This window comes from Rousettus aegyptiacus, unplaced genomic scaffold (genome assembly GCF_014176215.1).
Source record: "Rousettus aegyptiacus isolate mRouAeg1 unplaced genomic scaffold, mRouAeg1.p scaffold_m13_p_10, whole genome shotgun sequence".
In the NCBI taxonomy this organism is placed as follows: Eukaryota; Metazoa; Chordata; class Mammalia; order Chiroptera; family Pteropodidae; genus Rousettus; species Rousettus aegyptiacus.
The window spans coordinates 63,669,855-63,693,863 of record NW_023416285.1 but is presented as its reverse complement, the minus strand read 5'-3'; the positions used below and the strand labels follow the sequence as shown (position 1 = coordinate 63,693,863).

The 24,009-nt window shown below is 38.6% G+C and overlaps 1 protein-coding gene and 1 pseudogene across 1 annotated transcript; one reads left to right on the top strand and one right to left on the bottom strand.

Moving 5' to 3' along the window:
* The first annotated feature begins 10,115 nt into the window (after positions 1 to 10,115).
* On the top strand, positions 10,116 to 22,836 carry SRD5A3 (steroid 5 alpha-reductase 3). Its single transcript, XM_016165141.2, has 5 exons — positions 10,116 to 10,416; positions 13,284 to 13,426; positions 15,212 to 15,409; positions 18,786 to 18,920; positions 19,829 to 22,836. The coding sequence occupies exons 1-5, from the start codon at positions 10,196 to 10,198 to the stop codon at positions 20,086 to 20,088; spliced, it is 957 nt and encodes a 318-aa protein (XP_016020627.2). The 5' UTR covers positions 10,116 to 10,195; the 3' UTR covers positions 20,089 to 22,836.
* On the bottom strand, positions 20,888 to 21,006 carry LOC118608929 (annotated as a pseudogene).
* Positions 22,837 to 24,009: the final 1,173 nt, after the last annotated feature.

The following is a 24,009-nucleotide window of genomic DNA, read 5'->3' as shown; positions in this document are numbered from 1 at the left end:
ACACACACACACACACACACACACACACACACACACACACACACCCCACCGCCGCCGCCGCCGCCACCACCACCACCAACATTTTATATTGTATACATCGAAAAGAGAGCACATAAGAACTACTGAAAAATTCATGTGTGATACAATATAATGAATACACTTTTACAATGTTTAAATATGAGTTGTCATAAAATCATGTCATGACTTCAACCTATACATAACAGAGATTTCTTTTCACTCTGTTTAATAGCCTATAAAATGTATAAATGTATTGATGACTTGGCTTCAGGGCTTCACTAATCAAATGAGAACTCTACCAAAGGTACCTGAGCTTTTGGCTCTCTGGCCTTGTTTTCAACGTGTTGTAGCTTCTCATTATAAAAAACAACCCCCTCCTCCATCATGGGTATCGTAGACTTGGATTGTAGCTTTTGTTGACTATTTTGTCTACTGATGAGCAAATGTAGCTTAAGACAGAGAAACAAAGCTTCCTCGGTATAGTATGCTAGTTAAGGGAATTAATTTATGAGTCCCACAGGCTGAATGTGAACTCACTCTACCTTTGAATGGTTGTGTGCCCAGGACAAGTTATTTAATCTCTAGAGCATTCATTTCCTCACTTGAAACATGGGAATAATAAAAGTATCTATCTCGTTGGTTTACTACGAGGATGAGTGAACACATTTAAACCACTTGTTCATGATACCTGATATAATTTAGTTATCATTAGAGACACACTCTGACATAAGGAACAATATCACACTTTTTTAAAAATTGGACATTGCGCATACTTCTTAAAACTAAGCTTGAGTTATTAAAATTACTTTTTCAGAAAACATAATCTTTCAGGAATAGTATGCCTGGAGTATAGACAAAAATTACAGAGTTGAAACTGGTTAATTTTTATATTCATTTTCCTTTCAGAAAATTCAACACATAAACCATCAGTACAAATACCAGTCATAAAACAATCATGTTGCAAAGTTATTGTTTAAATCTGATATATACCAATCAGTAATTTTCTTATTTCTACTTTTGTTCTATTAAATATATAAAAATATTATATAATCAGAGATCGATCTTCCTCCAAGCATGGATAACAATGACTTTATTCCTTCTATCATTTACTTTGACGTAATTAATAATAATTTCGTTGAGCTTTAGTTATTGGACAAAGTTATAGAGGACATAATATACTTAACATTAGTATATTACATAAACGAATTATGAAAGAGATAAATGGAAGAGAAGGGACTAAATGAGTAAAAATATGTTAGCCTTTTTTAGTGCTTTCACTCAAGGAAGAACCAAATTGCAAGGACGAAACAAAGAACATTAGCGCCACCAGGAGGCAGGAGTCTATGAATCATGGGAAAACGTTATTAGCCCTAAAATGAACAGAGATGGTCTAGCTCTGTGCGGTCCAAAAGGGCAGTTAGCACACATGTGGCTAATCCAAATTGAAATGCGTTGTAAGTATAAAACAGAAACAAGATTTCAAACACTTAATATGGAATAAAATAGTGTAAAATATCTCATTCATAATTTTTATATTGATGATGTTAAAATATTTTTATTATGAGGTTAAAGAAAATATTTTATTATAATTAATTTTACCTTTTTATTTTTATCTTTTTAATGAAACTTCTAAAAAGTTTTGATTACATATGTAGCTCACATTATCTTTCTATTGGACAATGCTGATCTCACCCTTACCATTTAGAATGTGGGCCATGGGCCAGCAGCACAGGTATTCATTCATTACCTTAGAGCTTATTACAAATGCAGAACATCAGGCCCCCCATCCCTAATCTACTAAATGTAAATCTTTGTTTTTTCAAAATCCCCAGGTGACTGGTATGTATATTAAGTTTGAGACTTGCTGAGGTAATTTAACCACCTTGTTTAAAACATGGGCAACCCAAGAGTGGTAACATGGCTTGTTCATGGTTATCCATCCAGCTGGCTGCTCTAAAGCTTGATTCTCCAGTGGTCTTGAAACTGTCCGACATCGACCCTACACGGCATCATCCTGCAGACTCCATCTCTTAGAGTAAAAAGAATACACACTGCTATTTTCACCAGAAAAAAAATAAAACAAAACATATTATTGTAAATATATAAGAAAATAGTGTCCTCAGGGATATTTATAACAGAATTCTAGGATATTCTTTAGCATTTGTGCGAGTAAGTCACTTCAGAAGAATGTAGAAAACCTGCTCTTTCTAAACTATACCTACAAATAACATCATCTGACTATAAAAAAAGTTTGGAGTTTGAAATTAATAATGTGTATTCCAATCACTGAGTCAGTAAAAACAATTTAAAGGAGACTGATTCCTCAGGATAAGTAAAAAAGTGAAAGAAAGAATTTCAGTTTTGTAACACAGCTCCTTGCAGGAGGGTATTATTCATTATTTGAATGTCCAGCTCTTCACAATATGTTTAACATATAGATGTCTTTGAATAAATATGTGTTGAATGAACAGATCAGTTTCTGCTGATTAGACTCTATGCCTGGGGGGTGGGGGGGAGGGGGGGAAATGCTCCCTCCTTTACATTGTCTGGTAACAATGTAAAGAAATTCAGGAAAATGCTTAAGTAGGAACCACAGCTAAAATTAGTACTACTTTTTTGTCAAAATCCCTTTGTAATTAAGGACATTTTTAAGAAAAAACTCAAATAGATATTAGCTTTGGTCATAAAAGAGAAGGAAGTTCCAGGTAAAATGATATTGGCAAGTAATTCTAAGGAGCAGAAGTTAAAATATTTTCACCCGTTTTTGTAAAGATTTTTACTAAAACAGATTAATTAAGCCTAACCAATTTCCAGTATCCTGTGCATATAGTTCAAATGTTTTCTCTCTTAAAATATCATTTTTTTTTGTTTGCCAACTAGAAAATGTAGATTATACTTAGGAAATGAGTTTCTGCACTATATGAATTGAATATACTAAGTACACTAGGAAACACATTAATGAAATAATTTTTTTAAATGATGTAAGTCATATAGGAAGGAAAGTTTTAACTCCCACTCTCTTCCTTTCAATTGTCCTATTTCCTCATGTTTTATCCATTACTCATGTCAGGTTTTGTTATTAACCTAAATAAAATAGTAAGACATCAATTTTGCTGGTTATATATAATGATAAACAGATGACTACTGCATTTAATTATCTGAATGATAAAAATAATAAAAATAATGTCAAAATATTAATTTGTGTCATTAATTTGGCAATGAGACATGTACTGTCTTACAATATTTCTTCTATTGATGTATTGAATAGATATGGAATGATTATTTCATTCATTCGATATTTATTGAGCACCTGTATGGCAGGCACTGGCACCGGCACTAGAAAAACAATAACTAATAAACCAATCCTTTCCCTTTGAGGAGCATTTATTCTCATAAAAGAGACAAACAATAAACACATAAATGATGAAATACATGGTATGTCAGATTGTAATGAGCAATGTGGAGAACATTAAGTGGAGAAATGTAAAAGAGGAGAGTACCATTTTATATAGGGTGGTCTCTTTGTTTTGAGTGGTAGTATGAAAGAAGCAAGGGAGGAGACCATGCAAATATCTGGGGGAGAGCTATCTGGTCAAATGGAACAAATGTACACAGGCCCTAAGGCAGGAGCATGCTTAGCAGATCAAGGAACAACACAGAAGCCAGTATGAGGGGAGGGGGTGAACACAAGCAAGAGTGGGAGGAGATGAAGTCAGAGAGGTAGTAGGGGCCAGATCAGGTAGGGCCTTTGAATGTGTCTGTAAGTACAAGGAAAAGCCCCTAGAGGATTTAGCAGAGATGTGACATGATTTTACTCAGCCTTTAGAAGTAATCACCTTAGGGACCAAGACAGAGATAAGAGTTAGAAGATTATTATAATAATCCAGGCAAGAAATGAAGGTGACTTGGCCTAGGATGATAGTGGTGGAGATAATGAAATGGTATCAAATTCTAGACATATTTTCAAGATAAAACTAACAGAATTTTCAGGTAGATTAGATGTGGTGTATGAGAAGACTCCATGTTTTTCGAGCAATGGAGACACTAGTTCCTGGGGAGAGACCTAAGTAGATTGGGCTGAGGGGAGGGGTAGGGGAGGAAAGATCAGAGATTGCTTTTAGAAATGAATTTAAGAAGGGTTTTACATGTTCATTCTTTAAAATTAAACTAGAACAGAGTTCAAGGGAAATGTTGAGGCTAGCGTCTTTGGCATTATTTCAGTCCCTGAGACATGAGGTTACCAAAGAAATGAGTAGAAGTAGAGCCAAGAGGAGTTTCAGGATTGAGCATTGGAATATCCAACACTGAAGGGGGATGATTGTTATTTAATTGTTCAGATGTTTAGTGTTTCTCCCAACCAACATGCTAGTTCCCTAAGGCTATAGCCCAGCCTATGTATTCCTCACTATGCACTTTGCCCCTGGTGGATGTTCAATAAATAGTCAATAAATGAATGAATAAATGAATGTACCACACAACGTTTGGAGGGGTTACCAAGATAAAGAAAGAAAAAGTATGGGAGGACCATATCTGGCATCTTCTCCAATCCCTATCACTCACTCTTCCCCATGGGAGAAAGAATGACTTACCTGTTTGGTGTATTTGAGAGGCTCAGCAGATTCTGGGCTCTTGCTTCTCCCAGATGAGAAGCCTGAAATTCCAAGTAAAATTGCTGTTTGGAGGCTAAGAGAGGAAGAGGGGAGAATAAATTATTCCCCCTTGATTCTCAGTGTGTCGTTATGATGTCTTTTGTAACTAGTTCCTTTTACTTACTATACTGTTTTCAAGGTTCATTCATATTGTAGCATGTATCAGTCCTTCATTCCTTCTGATGGCCTACTACTATTCCGTTTTAAGTATATACCACATTTTATTTATAGACATTTGGATTGTTTCCACCTTTGGTTATTATGAATAATGCTGTTATGAACAACCATGTGCAAGCTTTTGTGCAGATGCATGTTTTTAGTTTTGGAGGTTATGTACCTAGGAGTGAAATTGCTAAATGGCATCTTTATGTTTAACTTTCTGAGGAAATTCTAAACTATTTTTCAAGGTAGACGCTCCATTTTACACTACTACCAGAGTGTATGAGGGCTCTGATTTCTTCACAAAACTTGTTATGATTTGATTATAGCAGTCCTACTGGGTGTGAAGTGGTATCTCACTGAGGTTTAGATTTGTAACTCAATGATGAATAATAATGCTGAGGATCTTTTGATGTGCATACTCCGCAGTTTATTTATTCCCCTACCACGCATAGACTGGTTTGAATCCTATTTCTATTGCACTGGTTAACCTTATATTTTTAACATGAACTTGAGACTTTAAGTCAAACACGATAATTCTTATCCTTCTTCCAAACACAAAGACCTTAAAAGAAATTACCACTTCATCCCATCTTAACTGTTAGCTAGTATTTTAATCCAACTTTATTTTTTATACAAGTTGATCATTATTGTTTTATAAAGTCAGTGTTTACTAGTAATCTAAGTACACACTCACATTTACCAATTACAATGTTCGCCATTGTTCACTGCATCTCATTCTTTCCTTCTGAGTTCAATTCCCTTCTTCCTAAACAACATGTCAAAGTATGTTTTTCAATAATATCCTATAACTGATAAATTTTATTTCTTCAATTTTTTTAAAAAACTCTCTTATTTTTGAATAATAGTTTCTTTTGTAGAAAATCTAATTGACAATTACTTTGCTTAAATATTTTGAAATATGATTCTATTGATTTCTGGATTCTATTATTGCTATTGTTGGTCTAATTATTGCTCTTCTTGGTAATTCATCTTTCTTCTCTGGCTGCATTTAAGAGTTTTCTGTGTGTTTTGTCTCCAATGTTTATTTTTACATCTGTGTCTACATGTCTATTTTTATTTATTCTTCTCAAGTTTTATTATGTTTCTTAAATGTGAAGATTCACAATTTTAATCAAATGGGAAACAATCTCAAACACTATCTTTTCAAACTTTATCTGTTCTGCATTTCTCTTTTCCTTCTGGCATCCTAATGATTATATATTGGCTCTCTCCTTTACTTTTCTTTGTGTCTTATCTTCTTTTAAGTTCCATCTCTATCAAGTTTTGTTGCTTTCTGGGTATCTACCACAGATTTTGCTTCCAGGTTTCTAACTGGCTATTCAATCTCTTTTTTTTCCTTTTCTAGAAGTTCTATTTGGTTCTATAAAACTTCCTGCTCTTTTCTTAATAGTACATTCTTTATAGGGTTTTGATTCCTTTTATTGTGTCTTTGATAACTTTAAGCATACTTATTTTATGTCTTTCAGACTTTGATTCAATTATCTCAATTTCTTAGTGTTCTGTACACCTGATTCTTGTCACTCATAATAGATTGATTTCACATGAGTTCTATACTTTTTTGGGAACTTATCTTTGATGTGAGTTCTTTTTCTCTGACAATCTCCTCCAAATGGTTTGGCATTTGCTTGTACCAGGCAGAAGTATCAAAACCTTAGACCAATTTTTATGTTATTTTCCCAACTGAGATAGACAACTAAAGATAAAAATAGAATCAGTAACCAGGTATTGAACCAGTGACCTCAGGTAAACACCTAGAAAGCAGATAGGTTTATACTTTTCCCCCACCCAAAGCCCAGCTTACTACAGACAAGCCTTTTGTCATCTGCCTCTGCCAGTATGTAGATTTTCCTTTCAAATTCATCTTTATACACTGCACTATTGAAGAATACAGAGGAATGTTATAAACTATTTATTGTTGGTGTAGGATGTAGATGGTAGCAGCAGGCTATCACTCTTGCCATAACAAATAGAAAAAAATAGAAGCAAAACAACAAAAAATATATTTTAAGACATTGAAAGGCTATAGAAACAAAGTCTACAGTAATTAAATCCCAGAGAAGGAGAAGTTATTCTCAAGAAATTAGCAGTCATTTCTCTCTTGTCACCTTAATGTCACAATGGAATTAAGATGGAAATAATAACAGAAAGATAACTAGAAAATCCCAAAATATAGGGAGATTAAGCAACACACTTCTAAAAAACACATGGGTCAATGAATAAATCTCAAGGGAAATTTTAAAACATTTTTAAGTAAATGAAAATGAAAATACAACTTATCAAAGTTTGTAAGTTGCAGCAAAAGCAGCATTTAGAGGGAAATTAAATGCATATATTAGAAAAGAAGAAAAATCTAAAATCATTAATTTAAGTTTCTACCTTAGGAAACTAGAAAACAAACAGCAAATTAAACCCCAAGTAAGTAGAAGAAACAAGAACTAGAGAAGAAATCAATGAAATTGAAAACAGGAAACCGGTAGGAAAAATCAACAAAACCAAAAGCTGAGTCTTTGAAAAAGTTAATTAAACCAATAAACCTCTAGCCAGGTTAAGGAAAAAAGATAGACAATACGAATTACTACTATCAGATATTAAAGAGGGGACATCTCTACAGATCCTCATGGACGCCAAAAGGATAATAAAGGAGTATAAAGGAGTTATCTGTACTTACTGTTCATTTCTCTGTAAACCTAAAAGTGCTTTAAAAAATAAGTCTATTAATTTAAAAAATACCTTAAATCATGTCCTATCAGCAGGGTTGAGAGTGAAAGGATGGGAAGAAGCAGATTATTCTTAATGGATGGGGAATACAGTGTATGGTAACAAAAAGTGCTTATGCTTGAATAATTTATTAAATGAATAAATACTATGAAGAATACTATCTCCAAATGAGGTCACATTCTGAGGTACTGGGGAGGAGGGCTTAAAACTTCAACATATGAATTTTTGTGGGAAAAAATTCAACCCATAACATGGGGGAAGAAATGAAGGGCATATGGCAGGCTGGACTTAGGTCAGCTGCCTTGGCCTGGAGCAGCCTAAAACAAAGAGTTATGAAGTGAGTGGGAAGCCATGGGCTCCAGTCCTAGCTTTGAGGAAATAAAGCCAAAGCCCTTCAGAAGACTCAAGCAGTACTCTGAGAACTAGCTGGAGAGGAGCAAGCCCACCAGCTGTTCCAAGCTTCATGCCAGGCAGGGAGAGGAGAGTGACTGAGGAGAGTAACATGGTTAGACCTTTCAGCTGTTTCTGGCAGCAGAGTGGAAGATAGGAATGGGGTAGGGTGAGGCTAGGAGAGACAAAAGATAGGAGAACAGTTAGAAGCTTTTGTAAAAGTTTAGTTGTGGTCCTAAATGAAAACTTCAGTGGCCCTGCAAATCCCCTGCTGTAAGAGAAGGAAGGGAATGAGAACTGGTGTGTGGAGGATGCAATGCAGAGAAAAGCAGTGACAGAGCATGAATTCAGGCTGAGATGGAAAAGCAGCAAAACATACATTCTCAAAAGCATTTACCCTCACTCCTCATTGCCACAGTTTTCATTCCCCCTTTGCCCTCACTCCCAACTCCGCCGCTCTCAGGTTTACTCATTTGAACATCTGGAAAAATGGCATTGCCATTTACTGCAGACAAGGCCAGAGGTTTGTTATCATATAGTACAGGTAATTAAATGAAGAAAGACAAAAACCAACTGATACTTATTGGCAATGAATACTCTCTCTAACAGACTTTAGCCTGGTTTTCCACTTTTGAAACAACTCGCTTCAGGAAAGATTTAGACATTTACCAGTGCTCTCAGTAGTTTCACTTGCAACTTCCTATTCAGCTACTGCCCTCTATAGGAAGTTTGTCTGAATATAAGCCGTGCCCTCTGATTAAAATCCAACCAAAAAATATGGAATAATTTTTCCCTCTGGCCTCAACCTTTCCTGTTTCCATTAGACATGCACGTGCGTGCGTGCACACACACATACACACTAACACACACACACACCCCTACCTATCTTGTTTTGCCATTTTTCTCCAGGTTAGATAACTATAAGAGAATCTTCCACCCAGGAAATTTGGTCTCCGCAATGCACTCACAAGTAACTTGTCTAAAAGGATGTTCTAGAGAGGCCAGCTGCATTTCTGTCAGGTTATCCTAAGAACAATGAAGAAACAATGAAGGGGTAATCCCTGCAGAAGAGATCTTCGGTCATACAAAAAGGCCTCCTTGTCCTAGCTGGAACCCAATTTGACTATCCTTTATCAACATGTCCCTCAAGGCATTAGGGCTTAGGTGTCCTTGCACAAAGAAGCAAGACTGTAAAATGCCAGCACATTCAACAATCCAAACCATTCATTCCCTGATATTTATTCAACATACCTGGTCATTCTGGTCAGATAGGCTGCTCTCACCTTTTCCACATCTCATCTACCCAGTCTCAAGAATGTAAGCTCCAAAAAGGCAGCGACCTTGTCCTCTAAACCTCTGTCCTCAGTGTCCAAAACAATGCCTCTCATATAATGGGTATGCAATAGTTTTAGGAATTGACATTTTAAAGGCTTATTTTTTTAATTATCTGAGTTAAATTTTCTTTTATTGTAACTGAAAATCAATATTGTTCAAAACAGGTGAGTCAAGAAGCTGCATGGAGGTAAATATCAGAGGAGCTGCTGGAGTTAAAAACTTTTTGCCCCTAGGGAATAGAAAATCCAGTAGGGAGAGGACTGATGTTTTTTAAAGACAATTTTTACCACTTTCATTTTTGAGTTATTTGAAATTGCTTTGATTTTCTACTTCACGTGTTTAAATTATATACACTCACAACATCCTATTCATTCTGTGTATAACCTGCCTTTGTTATCTACATAGCTACTATGTATTTTATTGTAAGCCTTTTTTTCATTAAACGCACCCTATCCGTCATCATAAACAGCTTTTTATGTTTCTACACTCTTCCTCTTCATCGTGTTAATGGCTGCATGTTATTCCAACGTGTTACTGTGCCATGATTTAACTAAATACCCTAACATAAAACATTCAGGGTTGTTTTCATTTTTCCATTAAAAAGATGAAGCGACGAAGACTTGGAGGCACGTGGTCTTGTTAGTTTTGCTTCTTTGAATCATTTGTTGAACCATATCCTGAGGTTCCATCTAGGTATCCCTGAATCAGACTAGGTACAGAGAACGACCAGCGGGCGCCAGCGTCACCTGCTCCCGAGGGCCCGGCGGGGCGGAGCGCGTCCCCGCCCGGCGCCGCGTCATCGACGTCCCGCCCGCCTATGAGCGGCGCGCAGCCTGTGAAGAGCCGCTCCTGCGCCGGCTGGCGGTGCGGAGCGAGAGAGCCCGGAAGCTGGTGCGCCGGCCATGACGGCCTGGGCGGGGGCCGAGTTCTCGGCGCTGACCCCACTGAACGTGGTGTGGCTCACGCTGGCCGCCGCCTTCCTGCTAACCCTGCTGCTGCAGCTCGTGCCGCCTGGCCTGCTCCCCAGCTGCGCGCTCTTTCAGGACCTGGTCTGCTATGGAAAAATCAAGAGTGGGCTGTTACTGCGCCCGGCCATCTGCCAGATCTTTGATGTCCCCAAGAGGTAACCGCACCGGGGGCGCGAGTCCCGGCTGCCAGAGTCCGGGACTCCAGGCTCGCGCAGCCGGCAGGGGGCAGCAGAGGCAGGCGCGGGGCTGGCGCTTGTCGGGCCTGGTTGGGCCAAGCCTGGCTCCGAGCGCTTCCTGCGTCCGCTTCGTGGCCCTTGGAGTGGAATGCCCTAAGTGTCCGCCAACACAGACGTGCCGAGCCGCGCGCCCTGCCCAGGGCACAGGGACGTGAACTTGCGGCCTGACGGAGTCAGTCCTTCCCTTGGGGAAAATGGCAGCGTTTCCGAATTTAGGCCTGGTCGCCAGGCAGCAAATTAGTCTCCTTTGTCCCCAAATTCTCCTCTTGCCCCTCCCCTGCACTCCAGAGGCTCATAATCAAACTTGAAGTCGCCAGAACTCAATAGAAATAAAGGCAGGTCCGCCCTTTGCACCTGTTTTCCCTGTTTGTCTCCCCGACCCTCGAATGGCGAGATGTTGGTCCCCACACTTGGGAACACTACCGTCCACTGTACTGACCTTCTCCTGCACTGACCCTCCGCAGGTTTCCCCGGAGAAAATTGCCCATGATGGCACATGTAAAGCAAGCCTGAGTCCGAAGCTCCATTTCACTTTTAACATATTTCATAACCAAAATCAACAAAGATTAAATCATTAGGGCTTATAGAATTCTTTCAGAAATTTTGAGACTTGGTATAGTTTGGAATTTTTTTTTTTTCACTTTGAATTCAGAATATAGCTAATATAAGAGTCAGCCGAACACTTCTAGATGGTAGGCAGACAGCAGTGGCTTTTCTACCTTTAAGATGCATCTTAAGTTGGCATTTAAGAAGGAATCTGAAGGAATGTTATGTAGTTTCTGATGTTAAAACACCTGGATTGTTGCTTAAACCTCACATAGGCAATGTCCCAGTCCCGAACACAAGAAAGGAGCTAAGTATAATTTGCCTTCAGAAACGTGGATAATTCTCTACTTTTGAGTGTTGGAGAAAGACTGATCAGGTGTTACACTAAGAGAACTAGGTCATTCTGAAGAAGGGTAAATGGAATGAGGCCCTGGAAAAAAGCAGAATTATTCAAGACGAATTGGTTTAACATCCTAATTCTTAGAGTGTATTTTTAAGCAAAAATACCTGTCATCCTTTTGTTAAATCATGTTTGATTGCAGTGTCTTTTCAAAATACCTGTCATCCTTTTGTTAAATCATGTTTTAATGTTATAAAACGAAGGAAAAAAATTGTTTCTTAGCGTGAATTCTAACAATTTTTTTTCTGAATTTCGGAAAAGGTACTAGCGTCCATGAATTAAAGGACACATTTCAAGTCATTCCCTGCACTTACCTACTTCTCTGCCCCCCCCCATACTCCAGCTGTCACTACTCAAGTCCGTCATTATAATAACAGCCAAGAAACAAACTTGCCACCTTTCCTATATTTATTACTGCAACACTTGGTACTCTTTGGGTTTCTTGTAAGTTATGCCTTTTTTCCTTCCCGAATTCTAGAGTGGAACTTCTCATGGTAATTTTTTTTTTGCTTTTCCTTTTCTAAATTTAAAGAGACATTTCTTTTAGTACTGGAGAAGGTATAGCAAATTCAGGTCACTCAGACCAAACCTGGGCTCAGGTCTCCTCCAAAGCATGACTTAAGAAAGACCCTGCAAGGCAACCAAAGGCCAGCCCCCTACAGGGTGAAGAGGGGCTGTGGAATTGATACTGATGCATAAAGTTTTGAGTAAGCTCTTGAGCCTGGAGATTAGAATCGAGAATAACAAACAGGATGACTCAGGCAGATCCAGTCATGGAATCAGTAACAATAGTCGGGAGAATTAAGTGGGTTGCTATGGAATGATCAGATTAGATCAGTGTTCATCAGACTGGGTTGTGGGCCTGGTCTGGGGGAGCTGTGGGTTCTGGTACAAGAATATTCTGGATTATATGGAAGAGGAGTTTCTAAGTTTATGTGTACTCCTCTGACACCAAGTCATCTTACTTTGTCACATCTAATGAGACAGGGGGATGGAGGCTTAAAATAAACATGCTACACTGAAGACCAGAGAAGGCCAAATGACCTCCAGGGTGGTCAGAATGATTTCAAATTGGTTTGAGAGAAAAAAGTAAATGGACCTCATAAAAGCCTGTTATAGGCCCTTGTGTCATATGAGGTGATTTCCTTTCAGCAAACCAAAATCACCTTTTATATCAAATTAACATTGCTAGTTGCAATTTTTACTGGTGGTGTGGTTTTATTTGTAACCGATGATTGCAAAATAAGCATTGTACTTGAAGTACAATGAGAGCTGTAACCATCAGGAATTGATGTGTAGTTTTATGAGTTAATATTTGTCATCTAAGTCATTTAGGTCAACACAATTTAGAAAAACGCTGATTCAGAAGACCTCTAAGGTTTCTTGCAGCCTTGAGAGCCTATAATTGTGCAAGTCTTAGGTAACATTATATGGCTATTGCAGCAATATTGCTCTGAGATTCAGAAATCTTTCACAGATTTGGCTTCTGTTAGCACAGCCTAGGTTCTCTTTGCCAGAGCCTATGGGCCTCTGCTTTGGAACTTGACCACCATCCAGTGACCCAGAGATAAGAGAAATTGCTAATTGACCCTCAGTCTAAGTTTAACAGGGCCAGTTGTATTGTTAACCTCAGGGAGGCCTCCTTTTCCTATAAGTTAATAGATCCCATCATTTGAAAGGAAAATTTAAAACATGGAACACCTGTAGGATTCAGGTTCTATTAAAAAGCAAAACTGTACTTTGGGAATGGGGGAAAGAGGAAAAGGAAACTAAAAATAGTCTTCCTACATAGTAAAGTGGCTCTGCTCTGATTAATCCCTAACTTGTTCTCCCTTTGCAGGTATTTTTCTCACTTCTATATTGTCTCAGTGCTGTGGAATGGTTTCCTGCTTTGGTGCCTTATTCAGTCTCTGTTTCTGGGAGTGCCTTTTCCAAATTGGCTTCACGCTTTACTCAGAATTCTTGGGACTGCACAATTCCAAGGTAACGACTCTCCTGACTAATCACAACCGTTGCTTCCTGTTCCTGTCCTTCCTGCCTGCAGGGAGCTGTTCTTGGTATAGTTGTTCCACCTCAGCGGGAACTGGGAAGTGGAGGGTGAGGGCAACAGAGTTCTTCATGGTTCACAGCCATCCCAACGAGATATCCCCAGGTCCTTTATTGAGATCATGGCAGAGTTAAGAGTTAGCTCTTCGTCCCTGACTTTTTAGTGAGTGCAGGACTAGCTGTTCTCCCTCTGATATTTCTCATACTGCTGCCACATTTATATTCAACTCTTTAAAAGAGGGGAAGCTTTTAGGATCCCTTGGGCTTGCCTTGAAACAATTATCATTTATATAGTCCAACCAAAACCATGTCTTAGAACTCCAGAAATTTGATGGAAAATTATTTTTAGATCCCTTGTTAAAAATGTTTGTTATGTCAGAAGGCTATGGTTATATAATATAATTGACTATAGTTGTTGACCAGATGATTACAAAGTAGCCATTAAATTTGCCTCAGATAAAGAAGAATTTTAAAATAAGGAATTGAAGGTTAAAACAGAAGTGGCCTCAAGTAATGTTAGGCAGCGGGTGAGGGACAGAATTAGAAACAAATTGTTCTCGTACTATCTCTGTTTTTTGTCCCAACAGCCAAGCCACTGGCTCCTTAGGAACAATCCCTTTCTATATAACCAGAACTCGTTGCAAAAGATGATAGTTAGAAGGGAACCAAATGCAGATCCTATTTGGGAGGGAAGGATACCTCAGTGAATCTCACTTCAGGCACTGAACATTTATCTCTTCGTTTGTTTACTGTGGGGCTGGCTGGGGTTCTGGTATTCGGAGGGTTGGTAGTGAGGAATTTTATTTGGGTATTTGTTTTATCCTATTCCAAAAGAGTTTTAACTAGGTTTTGCCATATTTAAAATACAAAAACAGGCAAAGCTAATTTATAGCTGATAAAAGTCACCCCTGGGAGGGTGGGGGGAGGAGAGGAACAATGCCTAGAAGGAAACACAAGGGTTACTGGTCATGTTCTGTGTCTGGTTCTGGGTGCTAGTTATATGGATGGGGTGGGTTGGTTTGTAAAAATTCTTTAAATTTTATACTTATTGTATCCTAATGTGTGTATGTGTATGTGCGATATCTCCTTTTTAAAAATCTAGGTTTTTTGTCATTTTAAAAACCAGCATTTCTTCTGACTTCTTTTGCATAAGAGGCAGGTAGGAAGATAAATCTCAAGACTCACAGTCTCCTAAAAGTATAATTTCTTTCTTTTTTTAATATGGAAAGGAATACGTAGTTTTTCCTGTCTCTGTTCCTGTCCCCCTTTCTGCCTCTGTGGGTGCCTGTGTCTCTTGTCATCCGTGATTCCATGGATTTCACCAAGTGGGATTACTCAGGCATCATCCAGAAACTCTTCCTGCCCATCTTCATTGTTATTAGTGCCAGGGCTCAGAGACCCACAGACCCTGGGTTCTGAGTGCACAGACCCTTCACGATGCTGTCCACGCACCCTGGAAGGCTTTCACATGGCAGAGCAGAGTCGAGATCTGTTTCTCCCAGCTCTGTCACTAGCTTAACTGTGTAACTTGAGCCAAATTCCTTGACTTCACTTGGCCCACTTTCTCATTGCTAAAAAATGGGAGGTGTTAGACCAGATGATTTTTAGGGCCTTTTCCTAGTTCTAATAATCTTGTTTAATGCTGTGTGTAACAGTAGGGGAAAACATGACTGGATTAATTCTGGAAAGAGAAATCTGAATGTATTGCTTTCTGAATTGTAGGGGGCGAGCTGGCGCTGTCTCCATTCTTAGTATTAGTGTGTCTATGGCTACACAGCTTGCGAAGACTCTTCGAATGCTTCTATGTCAGCGTCTTCTCCAGTGCCATGATTCACATCTTGCTGTACTGTTTTGGACTTGTCTACTATGTCCTCATCGGCCTAACTGTGCTGAGTCAAGTGCCAATGGATGGCAGGAATGGTGAGTGGTCCCTGGGCTTTGTCAGCTGAATCACTGGATGGAAGCACGTGGTACTCTTCAGGCGAAGTACCCCACCACGCGTTATGAAAGTTTGACAGTAGGACACCTCTCCAGTCCACTTTGCATGTGAGGATTTTGGACTCTAATAGCTTTAAAAAGTCAATGTGCCCACGGATATGTACATTAACCTTGACTTCTAAAACCCGAAAGACGCCAACATGAGCAATATGTCTACAGGAGAGATGGTAAAGTGCAAAGTATTCAGGAGGCTTGATTTAAGGATAAAGAAACCAAATGTGAGGTTTCTTTCAGAGGGAAGTCAATGAATTCATATGGAGTAAGCCTGGAGAGAAAGAGGGAGTGTGGTCAAGAGTTGGACAGGGAGCAGGGGACACCCAAGAACAGGAGAAAGATTCAGCAAAGAAAGTTGCCTCGCCAAAGCCTCAGTTGTCCTGGGGTGTTTGTGTGGGAGGCTGAGGGGGAAGCTGGGGAGGGGAAGTGTGGTCAAGATGTAATCATAGAAAACCAGAGGAGGGGTAGGTGACGTTGACTCATGGTAAATAGTTGTGATTTGACGAGGAATGAGGGAGCCATTTTGTTGCCATTATAATATAGTTTTTCTTCAAGTGAGACAAAAGAGTACTGTGGCAAATCAAAATTGTGTCTTAACAGTTCTGAGCTCTTACTAACTAGGAGGAGAGAACCCAAACTTCGACCTTTGTTTAAGAGGAAGAAATGAAGTGGTTTTTCTTTCTTTTTTTTCCTTTTTCTTTTTTCTTTTTTTTGGGCAGGGGGTGAATATCTAACATATATGACTATCATTTAGGTAAAAACAGTGCATGTTTATTATAAAGAAGCCATTTTGAGTGAGTGAAATGAGTTTTCAGTGCTGAGGTTAACTTTACCTTGCAGTCTTGGTATCCATCAGCCCAGACCCTGTAGGGTAGACCTTTGATGACTGTTTTCTCCGAGTCTAAGGCTCCATGTTTCCTAAAGCTCCCCTTGCCATCCTCATAAATCGAAAGCAAGATCTAGACATTTCCAGTCCTCAGTGAGGGAGCTTTCTCCTTGGGCTTGGTTTCAGTATCAGTGCCCCTCGAATGTCTTCTCTCTCTTGCTTTAGTACAACTCAAGGCCTCTATGACTTGAGGAATGATTTTCAAGTACAGCTTATTGATGATCTTTCTCAATTCATGAATTATTTATTGGCTGCAGCCATTCAGCTAGCATCTCTCCATCTAATTCCTCTGAACTTAAGTCTGTTGTTCTTCCCTGAGCTTTCTGCAGTGTCATTTGTGTGCAGCCCTATACCATGGGAAAGCTGGCATTCCTGGTGAACAGTATGGGCTTTCCATCCAAAGGAGCTTTCCTAAGCACTTTGGTAACCCACTAGCTTTCAGTCTGTTAGTTTCTATTGGCGTTATATAGCTCTTTGGGAGTTTTCTGTGCTGCTCGGACCCCACCTTCTGCCCTCTGTCCTATGTGACTAGTGAAGGAAAGCCAGGACATTCACAAAAATAGCTTTCTAGACATTCTTTTCTGATGCTGCTTTTCTTTCTTTCTTTTTTTTTTTTTTTTTTTACCTACTTGTTCTTCAAGAGGTCATCTGTGTAATCATTTGAGACAATATGGAGAGAATGAGTTTTAGGAATTCATTGAGAGAGAATACACTGGGGCATTTTGCCAGCTGTAGGATCTGATAGAAATGGGTTTGGGAATCAGATGGGCCTGAGTTTGACTTCTGGCTTATTTAACTTCTTCAAGCTTCAGAACCTTTTTATAATTAGGGACATATAGTTATTCCAGAGGGTTCTTCTGAAAATGAAAAGAAAGAATATCTTTAAACTACCCAGGTCTTCACGTCTCCTTGTCTTCAAAGTCTAGAGTCTCTCCCCTGGTCACTCACCATTACACTGTTCTGTTTTCTTTTCCTCAGGGTATCATCTCTGCCCAAAATTTTCTGGGTTATTGATGGATGTACTCATTCGTGTCAGTTTTTTGCCACTAGAATGTGAATCTGTGAGGACTGGGATCTTGTTTGATATATTCATAGCTTTATGCCTCAGGCCTGCAGCAGTGCTAGGCTTAGTAGACACCCAGTAAGTAACTAATGAATAAATGGATAATTAAATACTACACAAATTAGACTCTTAGTAAGTAGGAGCCTTCCATCTGCCTCCCCTTTCCTGCATCATAATTTCAACCTACTTTTACATATCTTTTTCCCCTTATAGATAATTTTCTACATTTAGAGTAGGTGAATTGGTAGTGATGTGAACTTCCAGATACTTGCTTCAACTTTTAATCTTATAATGACTTGTTCTTAAAGCCTTTTCGATTTAAATCTGTATTTTTCACATTTTGCTTATTCTTGATTTATAAAAAATAACCTTTTAGTTAAATGGCTGAACCTAGTAAATACTAAAGGACTGTAGTAGATCATTTATATAGAGTGAGTTTTTAAATAAATTAACACAGATAGACTTTGCTGGACTCTCATTAGTCATTAGCTGTAATCAACTGAGTCCTGCTTCCAGATACCCATATGGAATAGTATGATCCTTGCTTCTCTTACCTCAATCAGCTTCCTAGGGGCTCCCTCTTGGCTCCAGAGCCTCAGGCTCTTCCCTGTTGTCAATGGACAACTTTGTTTCCTCAGCCAAGTCCCTGATGTTTCCTGCTCATGATAGGGAAGTCCTTAATTAGCTTTTCCGATACCAGTTTTTAAAAGACCTGCATTCTTCTTTTCTTCCTGATAGCTGGAGAGGAAAGAAGATGATACTTTGAGTGTTTCTTCTCCTAAAACTAAATCTGTAATCAGAAAGGAACACTGTTCTTCATCTGGAAGTTCATGTTTCTCCTCTTTTTGAAAAGCCCCATTCTTAGTCTTTACCTCCAGAGGTTGTCTTCATTGGCTGGAGCCAATTAAGTCCATCGGCATTCCACCTTCAGGGTCTCCCTTACAGTGGCTTAGTATAGTGGCTCAGGGAGAGATTTCAGTGTTCTCCTGACAACAGAATGTAAGAAAAAAGACATAAAATAAGGCTTAGAAATAGGAATGCAAAGTTGTCTCACTACACAGTGTTATCACAAGGGCAGGAGACAGAGCTAACCTCTGTACTTAAAGCCTTTGAAGAAGGAACAAGAGACTGTATCTTATGGAATTCTCTACCAGTATCCATTGAAGCTGCCCCTGGTTGAGGAGTGAATCTGCATAGTGTTCCCCTCTCTGTACTTGAGAAATTCTGTCAGGATAATTTTCTAGTCATGAGAAACAGAGTAAGTGGATAATTGTGTTCTACTAACTATATGATTTTTTTAATTACCTGAACCTCTGAAAGTTTGCAGCATTGACTAATAATTCGTATTTCTGTAGTCTATGTGATAGGGAAAAATCTCTTGATGCAAGCTCGCTGGTTCCATATCCTCGGAATGATGATGTTCATCTGGTCATCTGTCCATCAATATAAGTGCCATGTCATTCTTGGCAATCTCAGAAAAAACAAAGCAGGTAAGATATCTTTTAGAGCCACTGCCTGTGGATTTTGACCCTCAGTTAGTTTTCCACGTGTCTTCATTCTTTTCTTTCCTGTGCTAGTTGACTAATCTATCAAATATTCATTTTTGACAGAACACCTCTCTGGGTCTTGATCTTCCCATCTGTGAAATGAGAGGAGTATACTGAAAGATCTCTCTGGCCCCATTAGCCCTGATACTTTTTATTTTATTATGTGCCTGCATTTTGTAGCCTGTATTGCATTTATCTGTCTAAGCAGCATGTAAGCACTGGTATTTCCATGCTGAGTTAGTATCATTCCAAGCCAAAAGAAAAAACTTGACTTTTTAGTTAGCATGTGTTGACTTATCACAGGTACAGTTTTTATTAGCCTTTTCGAAGTATTAAAAATGGAATAGTATTATTCATCATTTATCGAGTGCTTATTTTGTGCCAGGCCCTATCCTGAGTACTTTGCATAGAGCTTCATAGTACTCACTTGAGGGGGATACAGTCTTATCTTCATTTTACAGATGAGGAAACTGAAGCACAGAGAGGTTAAGCAACTTACCTGATGTTATACAGATGGTAAGTGAAAGAGTCAGGATTTGAACTCAGGCAGTCTAATTCTGGAATCTGAGCTCTTCATTTCTAGCTTGGAAGATTGTTAAAGAAACTGGCTCTCCTTTTGTGCTTATTTATAGCTGATTGTGTAACCCAAGCATGTGATTTTTTAAATGCATTGTAGATTGACAGTGGAAGTGTGACAGAAGGTGGTTTGCACACAGGTCTGTCATTCTTCTCTAAATAAGATTTTTTGTTAATGATTTGGGGAGCGATGTTGTAAAACTTTCTTTTTGCAGCTTCAAGTATTCAGAAGGTTTTTTTTTGTTTTTGGTTTTTTTTTTGTTTTTCCATTTCAGGAGTGATCATTCACTGTAACCACCGGATCCCTTTTGGAGACTGGTTTGAATATGTTTCTTCCCCTAACTACTCAGCAGAGCTGATGATCTACATTTCCATGGCTGTCACCTTTGGATTCCACAACTTAACTTGGTGGCTAGTGGTGATGTATGTCTTCTTCTGCCAGGCCCTGTATGCTTTCCTCAGCCACAGATTTTACCAAAGCAAATTTGTCTCCTACCCAAAGCATAGGAAAGCTTTCCTACCATTTCTATTTTAAGATAACCTCAGTCCTAAAGAATTCAAGCCAGGCGACAGGTTAAATTCTTAAGGACAATGAAGTCTAGAGACCAAAGTACAGTTTCTGCAGAACTGTTTGAAACTCTCTGTTCCATTTTTATACCCAAAAGTCCTCACTGAATGAGCAAAGCAGTACCCCTCAAGAAAATGAATCTTCAAAGACGAACTACTTCTGGAAGACCTGTCTGATTTCTGAGATGGTTATAAAACCAACCAACTGCTAAAAAGTAAATGAGACTTCTCCATGCTGGTTCAAAAGTATACTAACCAAGAATATGCAAACATCTTCAAACAAGCACATATATACACAAAGGAAGAGATAAGATCATCTATGGCTTTGTTTTCATTAAGGACAAATTAACTGGGCTACATAATAAGCAATATAGTAAGTGCTCAGTAACTATTCGTTCCATATCAATAAAAGCAGAATAGCCTTTGGAAATAACTGTTTAATTTCACAACACAGGATTCACAGAATATTGAGTTTGTTGGAGTTAATTTACCACAAAGATGTCCAATTAACATTAACCATTAGTAATAATTTCTACTTAACACTCCCTAAAATCACAGCCCAACAGAAAGTTTAAAACATCTTTTATTTAAGACTTTTGGCATTCCTTTCAAGGGAGTACCTTAAAAGTGAAATTATCTGAAAATAAAGTGTTTTTATACTCATTCATAAAAATGTCTTCGTGAATGAAAAGGACCGATGCTCTGGATTAGACAATGCTGTAGCCTCATTCATATGCAGTTATCTGCCTGAGTTTATTTATTTTTAATGCCTTCAGTACCTGGTCTTCCTAGGTGGTATCCCATCCAAGTACTAACCAGGCCCAACCCTGCTTAGCTTCCAAGATCAGATGGGATTGGGCTTGTGCAGGGCAATATGGCCATAGTGCCTGAGTTTAACTAATAAAATGAATCTGAAGCTATTTAGGAATAAAGTTAATGCTTAAAATAGCTTATGTTAAAGAAAATAGCTGTGATTAAATCAAAGGAAGATAAATGCAGGATGTGAAATAAAAACAAAAACTTGAAAAATAATACTAGGCCTGAGCATTGCAGTAAAACTGCATATTCATGCGACGTAAGATTGTACTGGCTTATTCACTGAGGTATTTATTCCTGTTATGCAGATGTCATAGTCTAGGTACTAAAATTTTGCACTAATAGTATCTTGCTGTGGAGGAAAAAAACTCATTATTAACCAGACACATATCAAACACACAGTCTAAGAATATCCTCCTCTCCCTCACCCATGAAAGAGTAGATTAAAACTGGTAAACTGAGATTCTTTTTAATCTAACTTTTAATATATGCATGTCAAAGTATATTCTAAAGTTCTTAAAATAATTCTCCTATAGCATTTCCCCTCCCATCATTCAAATACTTCAATCAGTTAGTTGCTCAGTCTATTCAGATGAATGGCTGATTTATTTCATTTATCATTTAGATTTGCCATCATCAGGACCAGGACTCGGGAACCAAACTTTCTACACTGGAAATGTAAAGCATGTTACAGCTAGGTCTAAATTTCCACACAAACAGCATGAATAATTTTTAATACCAAATTACTTGAGGGAAAAAATATTTTGCTTTCACGTGCCATTTTATACCTAGGTTAGACTAGGAATTTGATGGATGTTCATTGTACAATTAGGTAAAATAATGAGTATCCTGTGAAGAACCTACATTATCAGTGCCTATGAGAAAGCATTCCCAGACCTCACTATCCTGGCCATCCCTTGCATATTCTTCCATGCCCCTTACTTTACCTTTCCTGCTCAAACATTGCATTTCTAGGTAAAGATAAAAGAGGATGTTGTGATGTCCTCAGAGGGGTTCAGAACTATATAGGGGTTCAGAGCAATGTATCATGGTCTTTGATGAAAGCTTAGCCATGGAGAATAATTGAGAATGGTGCTGTGCTTGCAAGATCACAATCAGCATTGTTCTTTGTGTCAATGAAAATTTTCCACATGCCTAAAGTGGGGTACACCATAGAGAGTTGGCAAATTGTTTACATGGGTAATCCACAAATCACTTGGGGATGGAGAGCTTGGTTGAATAGCCTCATTTCGTTCTGTTACAATTAAATTAGGGGAAGTGATACTCAACTACCTCCTAACAGCGTTTTCTGGGTTAACTAGTGACTAAAAGTATGCGGAAAATAGCCTTTGTCATGTCCTAGTTGTGACTCATGCCCTGTGCTAACATTTGCTTTCAGTGAGCACGGATGGTTTTGTCTCCACAAAACTTCTGTATTATGTTTTTAATTCAATGAGTGGTTATTGCCGGAATTCCTACCAAAAAAGAAAAGCCTTTGCAGATGTTTTTATATGAAGCTTAATAGATAGTTTAAGGAGACTGTAAACATTTGCATAACTAAAGGTACCTAAAAACTCAAGAACCATTGATAAGTAATGTATCCCAAAGTGAACTGATGCATTAAAGAGCTTCAAAGAGCAAATGAGCAAGTAGAATTTTTTTTACACCAGTGTAAGCAATTTCTGCCAACTTTCACATATATGTCTTATGTTAATCTAACCTTATAAGTTTTTTTTTTTTTGATAAATGAACAAGAAATAGTGGTGGCAATGATCCCTAAATAATTCATGTGACCCATACTTCATCATTTTTCTCAAATACCAATCATCTAGAAAGCTATGTATTGGTTTGGGGAAAAGCAAAATTTAATTATCGAAATAAAAATGATTATAAAGAGCTACTCTATGTACTTAATTGAGAAAGTATAATTGTGTCTCTTCCTTCAAAAAGTCTGAATATTTGAAGCACAAAAGAACACAAGGGACTTATCAGCAAAAAAAAAAAAAAAAAAAAAATCTACCTGCTGAGTCTAGCCCTCTGGGTAAAATCTTATAGCACATGTGCAGTTTTAATCACGGCTCCCTGGCCTACACAGCACCTTTCTGTAAATTAGAAATGGCATCGTTAGGAACAGGCCCCTCATAGCGGGGCATGAAACTATGGGCACAAAAGGCAGCTAGTGATGGGGCTGCAGCTAAATGAGCAGAGCTCAGGCTGGATCTCAACCCCACCTACCCGTTCAGCCTGGTATTCTTTGTGCAGTGCACGAACTGCGCAACTTTCCGTAGAGACGCCCCTGCTCATTATGCTGCCTGTCCGTCTGCAGATTCTGTTCACTCTTGAAAACAAACAAGACTTGATTTCATGGAATCATCTAATTGAGAAAGGCCATAAGAATAAAACTAGAAGAAGGGGAAAGAAAGCACTTCGTGCAAAACATCCATGCTTTCACACACTAAAAGGAGACTTCGGTGGTTAACAGGTGACAAACTAGAATGTTTGGATGCTAGAATGTTGGCCTCAAATAAAGAATATTTTGCTTCCTTTCTGACTACCAGCTCCTATCTTTCCAACTCATTGATTTCATATTGCAACTCCAATAGTATTCCCCCGCTACTGAGACCTCCAATCTCTTGACCCCATGGCATTTTTATTGTCCTTTGCTTCTAATAAGTTTTATCTTTTTACCTTGCTTAAATTCCAGGTAAATCACTTAATCATTCCTTTGTATAAACCCTCAACTCTCTTGCCTCCTTACATTGCTTTTTCCTACTCTTTTAGCACAGCCACAACCCTGGTTAAATTCAGCTCTCTCTCCATATTTGCGCCTAAGCAACTGAACTGTGGCTGCAGAAATACAAGCCACTGAAGCCTACTTCAAGTGGTCTTTACTGCTGCAGTCATACTAAAATTCCCTAGTCAGTTCACTCTGCCACTTAGCTATGTTACACCTTCTTGTCCTCTAGAAAATGAAGCTATTATAAGAGAATTTCCACTTCCACCTCCACCTCCATCTCCACCCATGTAAGCGTCTGCGCCCACATACACTACCTTCCCTCATTACTATTGAAAG